General features: G+C 52.3%; 1 protein-coding gene across 18 annotated transcripts in view; it reads left to right on the forward strand.

The window, feature by feature from the left end:
* AFDN (afadin, adherens junction formation factor) overlaps nt 1-16,919 on the forward strand; it is a 141,917-nt gene extending 124,998 nt beyond the window's left edge. For 6 of the 18 annotated variants that reach the window (XM_043592748.1, XM_043592752.1, XM_043592751.1 and 3 more), the window contains 5 exons: nt 1,058-1,093; nt 7,401-7,514; nt 10,333-10,645; nt 13,795-13,879; nt 14,904-16,919. In XM_043592748.1, coding sequence (XP_043448683.1) covers nt 1,058-1,093; nt 7,401-7,514; nt 10,333-10,645; nt 13,795-13,879; nt 14,904-15,057 — 702 coding nt within the window. In that variant the 3' untranslated portion in view covers nt 15,058-16,919. The remainder of the gene's footprint in view (nt 1-1,057; nt 1,094-7,400; nt 7,515-10,332; nt 10,646-13,794; nt 13,880-14,903) is intronic. The other 12 variants (XM_043592763.1, XM_043592757.1, XM_043592759.1 and 9 more) reach the window with 6 other exon arrangements.
* The last annotated feature ends 1,090 nt before the right edge of the window (nt 16,920-18,009 follow it).

Below are 18,009 nucleotides of genomic sequence, written 5' to 3' on the forward strand. Positions count from 1 at the left end.
TTACGTCAGATGTTTGAATGTTTCCACATCAGGACACAGAGTGACCTTAGATAGTGACCAGTCCATACAGCCGACTCTGACCCCTTTTCAGGTTTGCCTCGTGAGTTTTGTCCTGAAACGTTTCGCACACTTCTTATTACACGCTTCTTGTCAGCAAAGGGGATGTAGGACTTTACCCAACATCCAGCTGAACGAACACCCAAATGTTAAGTCACCAGTAATAAACTCCTGAAAAACAACTGTATTTACCCTCAGTGCTACTTTATTTCAAAGCGCATCCGGTTAACGATGCATTACTTGTAGCGTAAGAATTCTCAGCACAGCGCTGACCCTGGGGTCAGGACCCTGGTGTCCACCGTGTCCACGGCTGGCTGAGTGCTCCGTGCAGGGTCCCCTCCCTGTCCTCGGCCAGTGCCACTAGAGGCAGGGCGTGTGCCCCTGGCCCAACTCTCCCGTCCCCGGGACAACAAGAAAACAGCGATGTTTACTGCAGTTCATACTGAACCAAAAGCCGACGTGTATGGTAAATCGGTAGACGTTGTTAACATTTATTGTTATAACTGTATCCCCCACCCCCCACCCCCCGCCCCGTAGTGAAAAGTTAGCGACTGCATTGTAGTATTTCTCTAATTATTCTTAGCTGTGAATTTTTATTAAAGGCCTGTCAGGTTTTCCAAATAGTTCACAGTGACCATTTCAAAGCCTCAGCGTGAACTATGACATTTGGAAAGTTTCTTACAATTTTAGTGAAAAGTGTCTCCGTGTTCACCATTAATCAAATTTAAGGTGAATATCTTAGTCCCCAAGTAACAGCTCAGAGGAATTTTAAAGTCCCTTCCGTGTATCAGAATAACGAAACTCAAGTGTTTAATGCCGTGTGGACATTTTCCTGCTTGTGGGTGCCTGAAGTCCACGCACAGTTTTCGCTGTGCTCCCCGGGCCGTCCTCCAACGCAGGTGACGCGCGGGAGCAGCGAGCACGCGGGGTGGAATACGGTCTAAACTTGACTTTTTTTCACACTTCATCTTTCTTTTTGTTTCCTTCTCTGTTACTGCAGCAGACTGGTCTGCCAGCAATCTCTGTTCTAGATTTGGTATGTTCTCATTTCTTTCCCTTTGGTACTTTTTTCCTGTCTTGATTTTCTTTTTTTCTGTTAGTGGTGGTGGTTTGTGTTCCTAGTAGACGCAGCTCCTTGGGGCGTCCTAGCGCAGGCGTGTAGTTGCGGGATCGAGAAGCATGCCTTTCCGTGTGTTTAGATTTAGTTACTCTTTGCTTTCCTCCGTTAATTTTAAGTGTTACTGTTTGTTTATGGCTTTGACCTTTTCTCAGTTTTAGTCACAAAATTGATTCTGTGTATTTTTACGTAGAGTCACAAATACGCGAGCAAACGAAAGAACCTGCAACGAATAACCTATTTCATTTTTGTTACCCTGGTAGTAGATTTTGAATAACCGACTACTAGAAACTCAACCGAATTGGTATTCACGTTGTTTTGCCAGTTAAGATGTAACTGGCATCTGTCTGTTGGCAGAAAAAGAGAGCTTTTTGGTAATTGTTGCTCCGTTTTCTTTAATAATCTCGCATGGACTTCAGTTTGCTTCACCAGCCATATCGTCTGCCGAAACATACCTGACATCCCATTCTGTGGTCAGTTCAGGGTTTTTGTTCGTTTCATGTTTTATTTTTGAGGGGGAGTGCAAGCTGCGGGGGTGGGGGGAGGCGGACAGAGGATCGGAAGCGGGCTCCACACAGTCAGCGCGCAGCCCAGCGCGGGGCTCGAATTCCCGAACCGTGAGATTGTGACCTGAGCCGAAGTCGGGCACTCAACCAACTGTGCCCCTCGATTCAGTGTGTTTGGTATCCACGTTCGGGAGATTCAGTCGACCGTTTAGTGTCCGTGGTGCTCCAAGGCCATTATCAGTGTCACCGGCCACGAGTTCTGCGCCGGCTGAAACGTTCCTAATAACTTGAGGTCGTTTTTTTTGGTCACTTTTTAAACGTACAAGGACGGGATCCGACAGTACTTTTAAAACGTCCTGAATCTCCGTTTGACTTCAGTGGCCTCCTCATCAAATGACAGCCCCTCCCCCGTTTTTAGCTCAACAGTGTGGTGGCACGACCGCTGTGCAGAGAAGCCCCTCCCAGAAGCGTTTCCCGCCTCGATAACCAAAGAGCCTATTTGTTTTAGCGTTACCTCCCCCGCCCCCCATGAGACAAAGACAAAATATGGATGTTTTCTCCGTACTTCTTCGTATGGCAACATGCACCTGTGGTGGGCGGTCGGAAGATACTGGTTAGAGCAGATTCTTCGTTTGAGATGCTCATGTTACATCCTCTCTGGGCATCCATTGCCCACCAGCTACTGTCCCGAGGCCCTGGCTGGTAGAGATTTTCCAGCTCTGTAGGCCTAGCGAGACTCTTCTGTGCAGATTATGTGACAGATAGACAGTACCTAGGGATGAAGGAGGACACGAGGATTTGTGTTTTGAAGACACACTTCAGAGTTCTTCTTTCCTTAAAAGGTAGTTTTTTTCACTCCTATTGGCCTCAACCCCCACATCTCTGAGCATTTCTTAGCCTCATTTCCTGGCAAACATGACCGTTCTTACAGCGGTGTCCTTACGTAGAGTCCTTCGGTCAGAATTGGCAGCTTGTCTACAGGGAGGTGCCTCTGCCAGGCGCCTGTCCTCTTGCCGGGACAGGGGGTGGCCCAAGTGCCAGCGGAGTGTAGGGACAGCGCCCCGCGTGGCTGTGACGGTGTCTCCTGGGTACAACCCTGGGATGAATGGGGCAGGTGCTCTGTCGGGAGCAGCCCACAGTCTCCATGAGCTTGGGGGGCCACCTCACCGGCTCTGCTCTCACTCTGGATTTGTAGTGGTCAGCACCCCAACCAGCCCGGGCCCCCATGCCCCCGCCTCCAGACCCCGGGAGCTGGAGAAGCCAGCGACACCCGCGTTTGCGTTTCTAGCCCAGGCCTTGCCCTGGCCCACACTTCCGCCTGCAGTCAGACAAGACTTTTCAAAGCTCAGCATGTTCGGAAACCGTCCCCCCCCACCCCCAACATGCTCCTTGTCTACCTTCAGCCTTCTGCATTTCAGCTGATTCTCTTAATTGCTCAGTCCAAAAGCCTTAGTTACCATAACCCTCTTTTTCTCTCCATCAAGAAACTGTTTTTACTTCTCAGAATCTGACCACCTCAACACCCACATTGGCCTGAGCCACTGCTGTCCCCACCTGGCTCAGTGCAGGGGACTCCCTTGCTTCTGCGTTTGTTCCCTGTGTCACAGTCTGTTCTCAACACAGCAGCTAGGGTGATCCTGTTAAAAAAAAAAAAAAAATCACATCTCGGGAGTCTTCAGAACCCTGTCATTTAGAGAAACGTCCTGGGTCTTCCCACGGCCACGAAGTGCTGGTGTTCCGTCCATGCCTCCGTGCACCTGCTGTGTGGAGTTGGGCAGATGTCAGCCTCCGCCGTAGCCGCACCCGGCTCCACTCAAGTTTGCAGGGAGGGACGGGCTGTGTGACCGGGCCTCCGTTGCCATAGGTTGCCAGACAATTACACGCACTTCCCCCGGGGGAACCTGTGACGGAGGCAGAGCAGACGAGGCGGCACGCCCAGTAGTGACAAGTCACGCAGTGTCGCGAAGAGTGAGAGTCAAGGTTCTTACCGGCATTTTCTGAGTTTATATTTATTTCATATCGTGCTGCACAACAACGCCTCCTGCTCATGAAACTCCTGCCAGGAGCTATCTTCCAACTAGAAATTGACGTGACCTGACAGTCTCTCAGTTGCCTGGTCTCAGGCTTTGTCCTGTTACCGTCTTAGTGGTTCATCTCCTGGCCCTGAGGACCCGACAGCTCAAGGGGAAGACTCCCTCCCCTTGGGGTGGTACCAGCCGAGTGACGCTGTCACCGATTTCAGCATCTCTACTGCTGACCTCATGGGAAGGCCCAGGCCAGGTCCGCCCTCGTAGGCCGCTTTCCTGTCTGGTCTTCGTGTGGGACTGGAGGAATTGGCATACGAGGGGCTGAACCGAAAGCAAGATCATAAAAACCTCAAGAGTCAGTAGGAACCCAGCTGAGAGCTGCACCTGTAGAGAGACCCTGCCTGCTCCCCCGGAGTCCCCCGCCTCGCGAGCGGGGTCTGGCTCCGAGGGTGGTGTCCAAGCCTGCCTTCAGGGAGGGTCAGTTTGACTCCAGGAAGTAGGAGGAGAATATGCTCGAATGAAAGCCAGCTTGTTGGCATGTTGGAGTAGAACACAGACTCGTGTGGTTGCAAGATGAGATAGTTGCTGTGAGAGAGCTCCCGATGTACGTGGTAGGCCACGTGCAGCCATGCGGCCCCACGCAGGCTCACCTGTCCCTGCAAAGCCAGAGCGTTTCAGCAGCCAAGCCGCACGGCACGCGTTACAGCTGCTGATAAAATTGTCACTGTCCTTACATTGAACGGGCGGGGCCATGGGCTGTGCCCAGGGAAGAGACTTGCACACCAAGGGCCCGGGGTCATGGGGATGGCTTTCCCCATGAAGAAACACAAAGCGGACTTCCTCTCCCGCATGGGGCTCGTGGGCTGAACCCGAGTCGGGTGCCTGAGCCCGGTAGCAGTAAACGGCCTGCATGTGGGGGTCCTTCACTGCGGGGCATTAACATTTTTTAGGGTATTGTTAATGGGTGGGAACATAGGCAGATGACGCTTGCCTGTTGCCTTAAGGGTGACCTTGATAGGCTTCCGGTCCTGTCTCCAGCGAGGATCCCAAAAGCGAAAGGACACCTTGGCCCTGATTTGTATTCAGATATCGTAACAAGATCGTCTCCCTTAATGGAGTTTTTACTGTACATTAAAGACACGAGTTAGTGTCTTCTGTGGCATAAAGTTATAAACACACGGATCACAATGTAACTGTTTTCTTTTTTTAATCTGAAGATGAGGGGAGGACCGCCAGCGTAGCGAGACCAGCCAGGCTGGTGACAGTGGCTTCTGAGACCACGCCTTAGTTCTCGGCTAAGAGTGGCTGTGGTTCGGGCTGATGGCTGCTGTAAAGAACCGCGGCTGCTTCCATCTAGGCCTGTTCCCCCAAACGTAGCTTCCTGCAGGTGGCTTCCATAGCAGCCCACCCTTCGTTCTCTGCGTGTAAAACACTGAGCCCGTGTCCTCTTCGTCTCATCCCAGGTTAACACAGTCTGTCCTTGCAGCTCAGCCTGTGTTAAATGTGTGGCTTAGGTTGAAGCGCCCTTTACCTGGCACTGAACGCAAGTAGACCACACAGCACAGCGTACCATTTTGAGCTAATTTGGAGTAAGTTTAGAGGCTAGGTTATCATTCCTGTCATTAACGCTTTTGGGGGAGGAGGGTCGGGCAAAGCAGCATCTGTATGAAGAATGGAAAGCCTTGTTTTGGAAGTGAAAAGACGTGAAGCAGCTTGCCGGGCAGTGGGCAGAAACTGCCTTTGTCGCGACAGCACGGATGGGTTCGTCGGTAACAGTAAAAAGAGGAGCTGGGGACCTTAACACCGGAGAAGGTTCCTCGCCGACCCCATCCAGACGGAGAAGAATGAAGGTTTTGAAGAGAAGGTGCCTGCTGTAGATTTGCGAGGTAGCATTCTGTACCTGTAATTATGAGAATTGCAGCTGTGCCCGTTTCTGAAAATGGTGCTTCTCCTCAGCGGGGAGGACCCAGCGGGCCATTTTAGCGTGTTCTGTTGTCCTTGCTCAGACCTGTTTTTAATTGCGTCTGGCAGGTAAAGCACGACGAGGGAGTCTGTGCGGAACGCCTACGTGCTTTTACGCCCTTCCATGTAGCGTATTTAATACCAGCTGCTAGCTTATCTGGTTATTTTTATTTGGGTGCCGTTTCTCACACTTCGGACCGATGGGTGTAGATTGGTTGACGCACTGGTGCTGCGGGCCATGGACCCTGCCGTGGTGGGGGGAGCTCCCCGGCGGAGGCCAGCCCTGCGCGACCCCAGGGGGCCGGGAGCCCTCACAGTCCTGCCTTGTTTCTTGGGCTCGGAATCCGTAGCCTGTGCTCCCGCTCTGAGCCCCTCACGGCCAACATCCCAACATCTCCCCTGGGCTTATGCCTAGATTTGAACTAAACGGGAAATTAAGTGAATTTGTCTTCTTGAGGAGCGGGGTTTTTTTTTCTAAGATGTTTTAATATTGTTTGCTGACCTGAAAAAGCCTAACGATGCCAAGTTAATTTGTTCCTGTCCCATCGGCTGCAGTGTTTATTCCACAGAAATAAGGCAGGAGTGAAGCTGTTAAGGTTTTTGTTAAAAAAAAAAAAATACAAATACAATTCAAATCCCGTTTCTGTTTTTGCTGTGAACGGTTTCTACAGTAAGCAGTAATTCCGTGAATACTGAAACACACCACGAGCAATTTTACTTAAGGGGAGTCCTTCAGGGGCTTTAACAATGAAACTAGATGGCGTTGGGTTACGTTCTAATTTTTAAAATTTTGAATCAACTCCTCTTGACGTCTGGAGGCACATTTCTTAGGTGCTCCTGCAGACCAGCTCTGGAACAGAAAGGAAATACTTGGAGAAGCAAGCTTTCAAAGTTGCCGTTATCTGGGGCCGTAACAAAAGGGCGTTTTCCTCTGTTCTGGTCAAATGTACATTTAATCCAAGGATCCTTTTAGAAAAGATATCCTCAACCTGTGGCTCATAGAGGAATTTGACTCTATGCTGTTTCAGGGAGCAGGCGGTAGGTTTCCAGACACGAGAATTATTCAGAGACCGGCCAATTGGCTTGGCTGAGAGGTTGTAGCAGAAGAGAGGTGAAGTGAGGTCCCTTGCGAATACAGGCTCAGATTCTTTGGCTCAAGACTTTGGGGTCTCCCTGGGCTGAGAAGGAATTCTTGGAGTCCAGGATGGGGTCTGGAGAAAGCCAATGGCCAAGGGTCAGTGGGCCAGGGGCTTGGCCCACGGTCCCGGTATCCCTCTGGGGTTGTGTGCTGGCACGTGGACCCGCCCCAGGGACCTGAGGTCTGTGTGCCCCAGCCCACAAGCATGCAGACCAGAGGGAAGGAGGATGGGGGGGAGACGATGGCCGAGTGCACCCCGTAGTTGCGTAACTGGAGGGTCCGTATGTCACGGGAGTGTGGTTTACGTGAGCTGGCTACAGTCCTGCTTGTTCACGGTGTGGATGTATGAAACAGATTCCTTCTTGGAGCAGTTCGTGAAACTGTGGGGACAGTGCTGTTAGGCAGCTTAATTTTGAAACGTAGAGCTGTGAGATGTGTACGTTTTGCCGTCTTCCCACGGTGATCTAACTGGGTATTTTGTATCTGACGTTGTGTGTGTGTGTGTGTGTGTGTCTGCTTGTGCCAGTGTGTGCTCTCTGCGCCTCGTGCTGCTGGAGCGTGCAGGGCGGAGGTTAAAGTCCCTGCGTTGTTAGTTACAGGACGAGGAGCGGCGGCGGCAGCGGCAGCTGGACGACATGCGCAGGCGGGAAGCGGAGGACCGCGCCAGGCAGGAGGAGGAGAGGACGAAGCGAGACGCCGAAGACAAGGTCATGGTCCTGTAGGGGCGGCTAGAGGCTTCCCGGCTTAGCCTGAACCCGATGGATGGGCTGGGGCAGAGGGGCAGACGCTGCACGCATCCTAACGTGTGCGAGACACAACGGGGCCTGGACCCCTCCTTTGTTGTCGGACCGGAGACTGGAGCCCGGCCCGGCCCGCCCGCCTCTGCTCCGGACGGTGTCCACGTCCTCCCACCTGAGTCCTGTCTCTCTCCCGCTTCTGAACTCGTAGGCCTGTCGGGGTGGCCGAGCCTCCTCCCGGCCGGTCCGCTCCCTCGGGGCCCTGCCCTTTCCTGGACGTGGCCCCGCCTGGTGGGGTGAGGGTGGTGCTTGTGCGGCTGTGCGGTCTGAGCTCGGGCGGTGAAGCACCAGGGACGTAGACGGTGTGTTCGCCCCGCGCATTTCAAGTAGGTTCCTTACGGAAAGTACTCCATTCTGGTTGGCGGTCAGCAGGTCAGATAGCTTACAAAAAGCGTGATACGAGGAAAATTCAACTAGAATGTGATCTAATATCCCGAGTTGTTATTTTGGTTCCACATGTGGATTCTTTTTATGAAAGTAATCTTTTACGTGAATTTCAAAATGACAACTGATTGGGTCCATCCTGAGAACCGGGACCGCAGTGTGTGCGCAGCTGGCCCTGAGCGGGGCGCCCGGGGCGGGGGTGGGGGAGCCTGTCCACTCTGACGCTTCCCTTCTGTGAAGGCGGGGGCCGTGGGCGCCACAGCTGCCGGTGGGGAGTTTTCGTTCCTGATTCCTCCTTTGACAGTCTGGTGAGCCGTATTAACGAAGCCCCCTCCTCCCCCGAAAGAGAGAGCTTTTAGGAAACCTTGTGTAGTGATACGATCCGTCTGGATGTGTAACTAGTGAAGAGCTCGATTGGCAGAAACGATGTGACTCATCTAGACGAAAGTAGAATAATAGGGCTGGGACACGTAGCTGTGTGAAAAGTAGCGGTCTCTGCATCTTCTAGACCCCCACGGTTCCTTGGCATCATCCTGTGACCTTCAGCGGCTGTGTCCACATAGCTTCTGCAGTCTCGGAAGCGGCCTCTGCTAGTGGGGCCGGGTGCCCCGGTGTCTTTCACTTGTGTCGGGAGAAGTCCCGGTCAGAATCAGTTCTCCGCAACGTGAGCCCCTAGACTTGTCAGTGCAGGGGTGTGTTGTGGCCCGCCCCCCCTCTCGGGGCCCGTGTGCGGGAGGCCTGCCCGCGCCCTGTGCTCAGGCCCTCCGCTCCCGGCCTCTTCCAGCGTGAGCCCTCACAGCTCACCACTATGTCACGTAACGCTTGGGTCTCACTCCGTAACTGCTTCTAGAGTTGAGTGGTCACTAAAAAGCCGGATGAGCTGTTTTTTATCCGCAGCATCCACAATTGAGGGGCTGGCTTTGTTACAGAAGAACGTGCCATTCGTTAGTCGGATGGGCCACCTGTCCGGTCACGTCACTGTATCTGCTCTTAGTGTAACTAAAGGGATACTTTGGTCTCCTCCTAAAATGTCGTCAGGTGGCTGTTGTTCGTGTCACACTAAAGGCCACAGGGCTCGTTCTGGATTTGATTCCCCAGCCTAATAAGCAGACCCTTATTTTATGTTAGAAAACAAGGTAAAAGATGTCTCAACACAGAGTAAGAAGGTGAAGTGAGAAATCGGGTCCAGTGCCAAGACGAGGCTGGCTGGCACCTGACCACGAAAGGGGAAGCGTGAGTGCTGTGGTCACCGTGTGTGGGGCTGGAGGGCTGGGGGGCGGGGAGCAGACCGCAGACATAAGCACACACCTCCCGGCGGGGACCAGAAGCCTGTACCCGAATGCCAGCAAGGTCCCTGAGATCAGTTGTGTGTTTTGGGTTGAGTGGACTTCAAACCCGTTGGCTGCGCTCTGCAGCCTGCACGGCATCTAGGCGGACGCAAAGCTTCCAGTGTGACCTCACATCCCTCTCTTCCATCCACTTTTCCATGTGTTCTGGAACCTGCCAATCTTTAACCCAACTGTGCTGTGACCTTTTTTAATGTTAAAATAATTTTAACGCTGTCAACTGTAGTTTGTGCAGATGTATGTCAGAAAAAAATGTACAGTATGTGTCAAAATATATTTGAATATCGTGTTGCTGTTGCTCTTAATGCCTGGCTCTCTCATTTTCTGTCTGCCAGGGAGTTTAAGGTTTGAACTGTAAATTAAGAACTGCGGAAAGCATACCTCTATCTGTTAGATTGTCGCCCTGGGAAAATGAGTAATGTTTTATGGTTTCTGTTCACTTCTCTGAATAACTGGAAATAAACCAGGTGACTTCATCTTCCTTCTGGTAGAGGAAGGGCTGCTCTCTGGACCCTGGGGCTCGGTGAGACAGCGCGCGCGCAAGGCGGCTGTTCTTGAGGGCGCCGGCTGTAGAAAGCCAGCTAGAGCCTGTTTTTGGTTTGGTTTTGTCTTTAAACCCAGCGGTGAAGAGGTAAGTTAACATCCTACAAGAACAGAAGGAGAGAGACAGGAGCAGCCAAGAATTAGAGAGAGGCCTGGAGGGACAACTGAATGGGGACAGTGGTGTAGGATTGGAAGCTGGAGCTTGAAGTTGCCTGAGCGTCCGTCCGTCCATGCTTTGGAGCGGTTTCACGTCAGATAATTCCACAGTAGCCTGAGTGTGTCCATGCTTCCGGATGGATCTGCCTGTCCTGTCCTAGAACGTTCTGTCGAAACTCTCCTATCCCCTGGATTCGCAAGGGTGTGCAGAGGGGGTCAGAGGGTGACGCGTCCTTTTGCACCCTGGGAAGGCCCCCTCCTGACTCTGACCTTTGCGCTTTTGTGTGTTCCGCCCGCAGAGGCGACAGGAAGAAGGTTATTACAGCCGCCTGGAAGCCGAGAGGCGCAGACAGCACGCGGAGGCCGAGCGCAGGCTGCTGGAGCCGGAGGAGCCGGGCCTGGGCAGACCGCCGCTGCCGCGGGGCTACGAGCTCCCGCCCCCGTCCTCCCCGGCGGCTGCTCCTCCTCCCCCGCCTCAGCGGACCGCCTCCTCCCTGCAGGCCCCGGCCCTGTCCCCAGACTCCCTGTACACCGCCAGGCTCGTTGCGTACCACGAGGAGGAGGAGGAGGAGGACTGCAGTCTGGCAGGTCAGGACAAGCTCTCCCACACCGGCAGGTCCCGGGGCCGCCTTCCTCCCGCCGCCCCTGCGCCACGGCCACCCCCCCGCCGGCCGCGCCCGGCCTCCGACGGCCTCTTTCTCTCCGGCTCCCTGCAGCCCCCCTCGGCCGCTGCCCACGGTGCTGCTCCCGGAGCAGGCCGGCCCCCTCCTCCCCCTCCAAAGCCACCGGGCTCCCACCACCCCCGCCACTCGAAAGGTAGAGGTAAAGCGTGGGGTCATGGGGTCACCAATCAAGCCCCCTGTGTCTTCCTTCGTGATTGGAGTGGGGACTGCGCGGCCCCTGTGGTGGGGGCCGCCCCAATCAGCACTCGCTCCGGCCTCTTGATCTCGCTTGCTCACTAGTCTCTGCCTCCGGGTGTGTCCGCCCTGCACGGCTGTGGCCTGTAGGGTCCCAGCCCTTCTCCCCGGTCACCAAGTACTGTTTTCAGCCTTCATTCCTGCCTATTCTGATAACTCTTACGCTTACTTGAACAAGTACTTTCTTCCAACTTTTTGGTGTCTAAAGATAAGGTCCTCTCAGCCGTAGTGTCACGGTCACACTCACACTAAGTTTTGTTCTTTAACACGAGTAACACTTCTCTGTTCTCAGTTACCTGCCCCAGTAGTTCCCCTACCGAGCTGGGTCATAACGATGGCTCCTGCTTTCCGTGGTCGTCTGGTGGCCTAGTCAGTGCCACGCTGCGCGGATGGCCCTGCTGTCACGCGAGCTGCCTCGCGCCAGGGGCAGGGAACCCAGTCCTTGTGAAATCACTCCTCCCTCTAACTGGTTTCTCCTTCCCGCTCTGTGACATTCTCTGCCATCGCGGCACTAGCCAGACCTCAACAGGCACACGGCCACCTTGAGTTAACATGTCCCGTGACGTCACTGCCCAGTGTGACAGTGGTCCTGTCTGTGCCGGGACCGGAAGGCCACCGCAGGCGCATCTGCAGTGACCGGTGTCCAAGACAGCACTGCAGGGATATTTAAGATATAACCGAGAATCGTAAGGATTCAGACCCGACTTTCGTCTCACTATCTAAACTCGCTCAGATCTAGTGCTTTTCATGAGCACGAGGGCTTCCAGACCCTCGTGGTGTGATACGCGGGACTCACGATGCCAAAAGAAGTTGGAAAGTCAGAAACATGCATAATGGTGGCTCTTCCGGAACAAGTGGGCTTGGCCAGGGTCTTGCCTCCTGTCTGCGCCAGTGCTCTGGTGCCCCTGGAAGGCTCGGCATGATATTCAGGCTGGGCCGCCCAGAAGCCAAAGTTAGATCTTTATAAAATTTCTGTTTTCGGCATCTAGAAAGTAGGACCTCAAAGACGTTTGTGGGATAATAGTCACTTTTGAAGGGAGATGCCATCAGTCTCCTTGCACATTACACACTGAACTTTAGATATTTTGTGTCCCGACACGAACAGATGAGGTTCGGTGACGCAGTGTTGTGGCGAGGCGGTCACTCGAGACCACTTTGGCTTTCACCCACGAGCTAACACTTAATTTATTTCGCATCTGAAACGCCACATAGGAGGTTCTGTCCCACACCTGCCGGCTCGTGCCTCTTTGAAGACTTCCTTCGTAAAGTACAAAGCTGTCTGCACCACATGCAGGGTGCTTGTGACCTCCCTGCCTCTCCCTCACGTGGCCGTGCCCTGGGCTCAGCTCACTTTTCTGTCGTGAGCACTCTGGGAAGGACACAGACTTGGTTTCTTCCACTGGGCCCTGGGGGGGAGCAGAATCGGGCTATGCATTGGAATAAGTAACATCCCGTTCCAGCATAGCAATATATTGAAAAATGTGGTTTAACTGGAGCTTTTTGAGAACTATTTGAAGTGTGCAGGACTCATATATATAGTCTCCTGAAAGTAATGTTCTGATTAACTTTGAAAACTTTGAAGAATTTTTACCAGTGGAAGAAGCAAGTGTCATTCTCAAAACAAAGCTCAAAAGATATGTCTTCTAAAACAAAACTTAGAGTTAAAATTGAAAAAATTCTATTCTGCAGATAATTAATGTGAAGATCCAGTCTGGGTTATCTGAGGTTACGGATACAGTCTGTCTCATCTTTTGAGTCTTTGTGGAGGATGACTTTGCATACGGTGACCACAGGGGACCTTGCTGAGGGACAGGAGAGGTGCTGTGCTGAGACGTGCCTGCACGCGTCTGCACGGCGTGGCCTGTCCTACAGAAAAGAAGCAAAAATTGATTTTTGTGCAATCTGTCTAAAAAGGATGATTTTAATGTTGAAATACTGTAATAACTTTGCCATTTATTTAATCGGACACGCAATGCTGTCAGCGTTGGCTGAATACTTTGAGTATGGTGCTCCGGCTTGTATCCCCATAAGCCAAAGGTTCTTCAAACGTGACATTTCTTTTTGCTGGTGTGATAATAGAGTACTGATATAATGCATTGTGATTTTAACACACCTTTTAATATGATACTGGGATGCATTTAAAAGTTCTCTCTGCATCATTTCTTGACCTTCAACATCCCCGTGGAGTAGATAAGGTGGCGGTGCTATTCCCGGACTGATGTTGTCGGTCACCTCAGTGGCTGGGCCAGGCTCAGAGCCAGGGACCCAGGCCGAGTGTCCCGCGGGCTTGCTCACTCAGTACACGGTGCTGCCTCGGGGAGTATTTTGAGTGAGTTTGTATCTGCAGCATTTATATCAAACACGAGGGGTTTTGGTGACTCTTTTGTTTTCAAAGTGTCAATAATTACAGCCATTTATGTAGGAAAAAAATCCATTAGCTGTCCTGAAAAGAGACCCTTCAGTCACATGGTTACTGGCTAGGTTACATTCGCTCTCCTTTGTTTTGTAAGGAAGCTCCTCCCATCAGGACTGTCCTGTGTGACTCCCTCCCCCCTGAAGCACATCTTCTGAGCTCATGGCGACCGCATCTTGCCTGGTTTGAACTTTCTGGCACTGCCACCTAAGACCTGTGCCGTCACAGCGCCTGTCGGGGCAGTGATGGATTTCGCAGGCCGCTGAGCGAAGCCGGCTGCAGACCAAGGCATCTTTCGTCTCGTTTGAAGAACCTTGTGCTTTCACTCAGTAAAGACCTCCTCTTCCTCTGTGGGCCCCGCATCTCGATGATGATAAGGTTTGGGGAAGTATGCGGGTACTTTAACTTTGACTTTTTCTTTTACGGAAAAGGACCAAACTCTTCCGTGGGATCTTCCGGGGCAGTGATCGGTGCCCGTGACGGCTCCCGGGACCCGAGAGAGAGGCTGGCGAAAAGGTATTGACAGCTGTGAACAGCTTCCCGGAAGGATCTCTGCCTTCCTCACACCGTTCTTGTATGAGGCTGGATCGCAGGTTTAGAGACTTGATCACCTCAGGCGTCCCTCATTGTACACAAGTGTGCGAGCCTGCTGGCTGCTTCGTTTCACGTTGCTCACAGAATTCTGTTTCAGACACTGGTGTACGTACCCGACTTCCTAGTCTAGAACTTCTAGACCTTCAGAAGCAGCAGATGTGCTGCTGTTTGCTTCCACCCGCGAAGCCAGAAGGCACGGATAGGCTTAGTGTCTCCACCGAGCGCTCTCACCCGGGTGGTAGAAACAAATTGGCCCAGACAGTTCTTAAAGCTCTGAAATGGAACTGATGGAGAAAATCTTCAGCGTCTTCCTGTAACTTGGTGTTAAGTTAGGTATCCTGATGCCTCTCGGGTACATGTGGGGCTCGTTAAAATTATGTGCTTTTAAACTGCCCTCTTTAGATCAACTCGGTTATTAAGAACCCCCTGCCTGCTTAGGGACGCCTGGGTGGCGCAGTCGGTTAAGCGTCCGACTTCAGCCAGGTCACGATCTCGCGGTCCGTGAGTTCGAGCCCCGCGTCGGTCTCTGGGCTGATGGCTCAGAGCCTGGAGCCTGTTTCCGATTCTGTGCCTCCCTCTCTCTCTCTGATCCTCCCCCATTCATGCTCTGTCTCTCTCTGTCCCCAAAAAATAAATAAACGTTGAAAAAAAAAAAAAAAAAAAGAACCCCCTGCCTGCTAAAACTGAAGTTACCAGTGTTTTGAGAGTTGGATGTGTCGGGAGAAGGTTAGTATTTTAGGCAGGAGTGCATTCTGCCCCTTTTTTTACACAGGTCTGAATACAACCCCAGTGATTGTATTTATAGGAAGGGTCTTGGCTGGTTTAACAAAGGATGAGTCTCCCTTAGGAAAGATTGAACTGAATCGCCCGCTATGTAAAGTTACCTAATTGTTGACAAGTTATTTCCATCTTGACCAGTGATGTCTTCCGTTTCCCTCTGACACAGCCATGATGCAGATTTACCTGGAAGTTCCGGAGCCCCTGAGAACTTGACATTCAAAGAGCGCCAGCGGCTGTTCTCACAGGGTCAAGATGTGTCCAATAAAGTGAAAGCCTCTCGTAAATTAACAGAACTGGAAAACGAACTGAACACAAAGTGAGACCAGGAAATGGCACCCGTGCTCAGCCCAGCGTCCTCCCGGTGCGGCTTTGGAGGATGGTCGGGGGAGAGAAGGAGGCGGCGGCATTTCCGAGTCACAGAAGGGCTGTTTGGAAGATGGGTGGGATTTAGAGGTGGTCCCAGCCCAAGAAGCCCTTTTGTTTTACCAGGAGATTATCATTTATACGATGTACACACTGTCTAATTTCTTAATTATCTGACTCACCCGAAGATACGTTTTTTGTTGCTTTTTCTAGAGTCCAAGCTGGAAAGGGGGAGCGTGCAGCGCAGGCGAGGGCAGTGGGGTGTCTCCCCCGCTGTCCCCAGGGGGTGCCGAGAGGCCACGTCCGTCCCGTGTCACAGACTGGACTGTAGGGATGGGACGGGGAGTAGCCTGAACCCCCAGACCTTGTTTGCACTATTCCGTAGTAACTGCAGATGTCCCGGAGGAGGGTGGGCACGGAGGACACGCCCGGCGCGTTGAGTCCAGAGCTCGCATGGGCCGGGCTCGCTAGTCTTGTCCGTGCAGTCAGTTTGCGGCTCGGACCCACACCTCCTGGGAGGGAGGTGATGCCCATCGGAGACCCTGCCCCTCTCCTTCCATACGGGGACAGCCCTCCCAGTACATTCTAAATAGTTGATTTTAAAAAATTCTCCAAGAAGAAAATTTTGAGGATTTAAGCTTAGGATATTTTATTTTTATAAACGTCAGATTACCGTTAGGCTAATAAATCATTGGTGATTTTGAAGATGGCAATGACGTTAGGAAGTTAATATTTCAAATATTCAGGGGAATCTGTAAAAGAGCATCTGTTTAGCTGGGCAGTGTTGATGTGGGTAGAAACACAGATATTGGAGAGGGATGGGGGGGGGCAGGGGTCAGTAGTGACCTTTGAGCACAACTATTGCTCAGAAATTTTAAATGCAGAGAAGAAAGAGTGACATCCATGTCCTGTCTGGGAAAGAAGGGCCAATGACATGGCATCTGCGATTTAAATACTGTAAGAGTGACTTGTGAGGCAGTTGAAAGTTTTTTTTTTTTTTCACATCTGATAGTTACTGAACTTTCATTTGATGAGTTACTGTGACCAGTGTCCTTTCTTTAGCTGTGAACATGTGGCCGATACAGACACGGGTCTCACTCTGGTTTCTGCTGTGTGATGTGAAAATGGTAAATTACGTGGGGATTATGAGCAAAGCTTCTATTTGACAAGGCCCTGCTGTGAGATCCTGAGGATTTTTCTGCACCAGATTGTTACTACAAAATGCGTATGTTAGAAAAACGTGCACACTTTCAAACAGAAGAGGGAGGAGAGCCTTTTTAGCCTTAGAAATCACTTTAATAGGCGCTGTATGATAAATCATTGAAACGCGAGTGTAAATATTTTTCACGTCTATCAGGGTTCTTATCTGGAAGTGTGCTGTCACCGCTGCCCTCGTTTAAGAGAGTAACCTGGTCTACGTGTTTATGAAGGATGCGCTTGCTTTAGAGCTCTAGGAGAAGCGGGCCCCTCCCGGAGAGCTCGACAACACTGGCCGCCTCACGGGGACAAAATCCACACTTGCTGTCATGAAGCAGACGCAGCGGAGTCACTGTTCCGTTAATCTGTAGAAAGAACAAACACGCCTAAGTACACGCGCATACGTGTAAATACTTACATGCAGGGGCGTGTGTGAGTGTGTGTGTGTGCGTATGTGTGTGTGTGTGGTTGTAAACCTGGAAACGGGTGGGTTTGGCCGCCCGTGGGTGACGAGGTCATGACTGTGCGTCACTGTGGAAACACCAGAACTGCTGTACTTCCCATTTCTACTGTAGCTCATTTGCAATCTATTTTTAATAAACTTTGTATGTATTTGAGCGGATCTGTTGTTGTAATCGTGCTGGCAAAGATTATATTTGTCATCTCAGCCTCTGCCTTCTACCTGTGTGTCCTACTCATTAAACAGTCGGCAAGCATCATTTCTGTGTCAGATGGGGAGTCCGGCATGTGGGGGACGCTCTTTTCCTGAGCGCACAGACTCTAACGGAGACTGCAGGCCGCCCCGACATCGGTTCCCCCCGCCCCCCCGTGGCTTTCACCCGGCTCGTGGGCAGACCCAGACCCAGACCAGCGGTCACGGGGACTCTGCACACCAGGTGCTTAGTGAATTGTGTGGACCGGTGGCGAGGACCCGCCTGGGGTGGCTCCGGGAGGGTGCGCGGTCGCCAAAGCACCCAGGCCCGGCTCTGCTGCACCACCCCTCTCCTCCTGTGGCCCCAGAGCCCCTGCCTCTGTGTCCCTGGGGCAGGTGGGCTGAGGGGGCGTGCCAGGACTTCAGGAAGGGCTTTCGGCAGAAACGGTGTGGATCTTTTTAGGACTGTCTGCCTATCTACGTATTGGAGTGCTGGTGTCTGCCTGTGGTGTATTTTCGTGCCCAAAACGGTGCTCTGAGGTTTGAGAGGACGGAAACTCCGTTGGTCTCCAGGACCGCCCATGTGCGCTGAGTGCTGCTCGCGAAAGGAACGCTTCTAACCTGCAGACTGACTGCACCGCACGGGGTTCTAGGGGGCCGTTGGAACGGGATTCCTCTGCTCCGTTGCTTGGGAAACGGATTCGAAAGACTTTTACTTGGACCTCTAGGGAAACGCGGAGCCACAGCAAAGTCTCAGGGCCCCACTTCCGCTGCAGAAGAGGCCCTCACGGGAAACAGGCGCCAAGTGACGGGTCTCAGTACAGTATTCATGCAGTTCATTCTAGTCACGGCGCCCCAGCAGATGTACGTTCAACTCCAAAGCGGGATTTATTTATTTATTTATTTTCAACGTTTATTTATTTTTGGGACAGAGAGAGACAGAGCATGAACGGGGGAGGGGCAGAGAGAGAGGGAGACACAGAATCGGAAACAGGCTCCAGGCTCCGAGCCATCAGCCCAGAGCCCGACGCGGGGCTCGAACTCACGGACCGCGAGATTG

The sequence above is a fragment of the Prionailurus bengalensis genome, chromosome B2, assembly GCF_016509475.1.
Source record: "Prionailurus bengalensis isolate Pbe53 chromosome B2, Fcat_Pben_1.1_paternal_pri, whole genome shotgun sequence".
Lineage (NCBI taxonomy): Eukaryota > Metazoa > Chordata > Mammalia > Carnivora > Felidae > Prionailurus > Prionailurus bengalensis.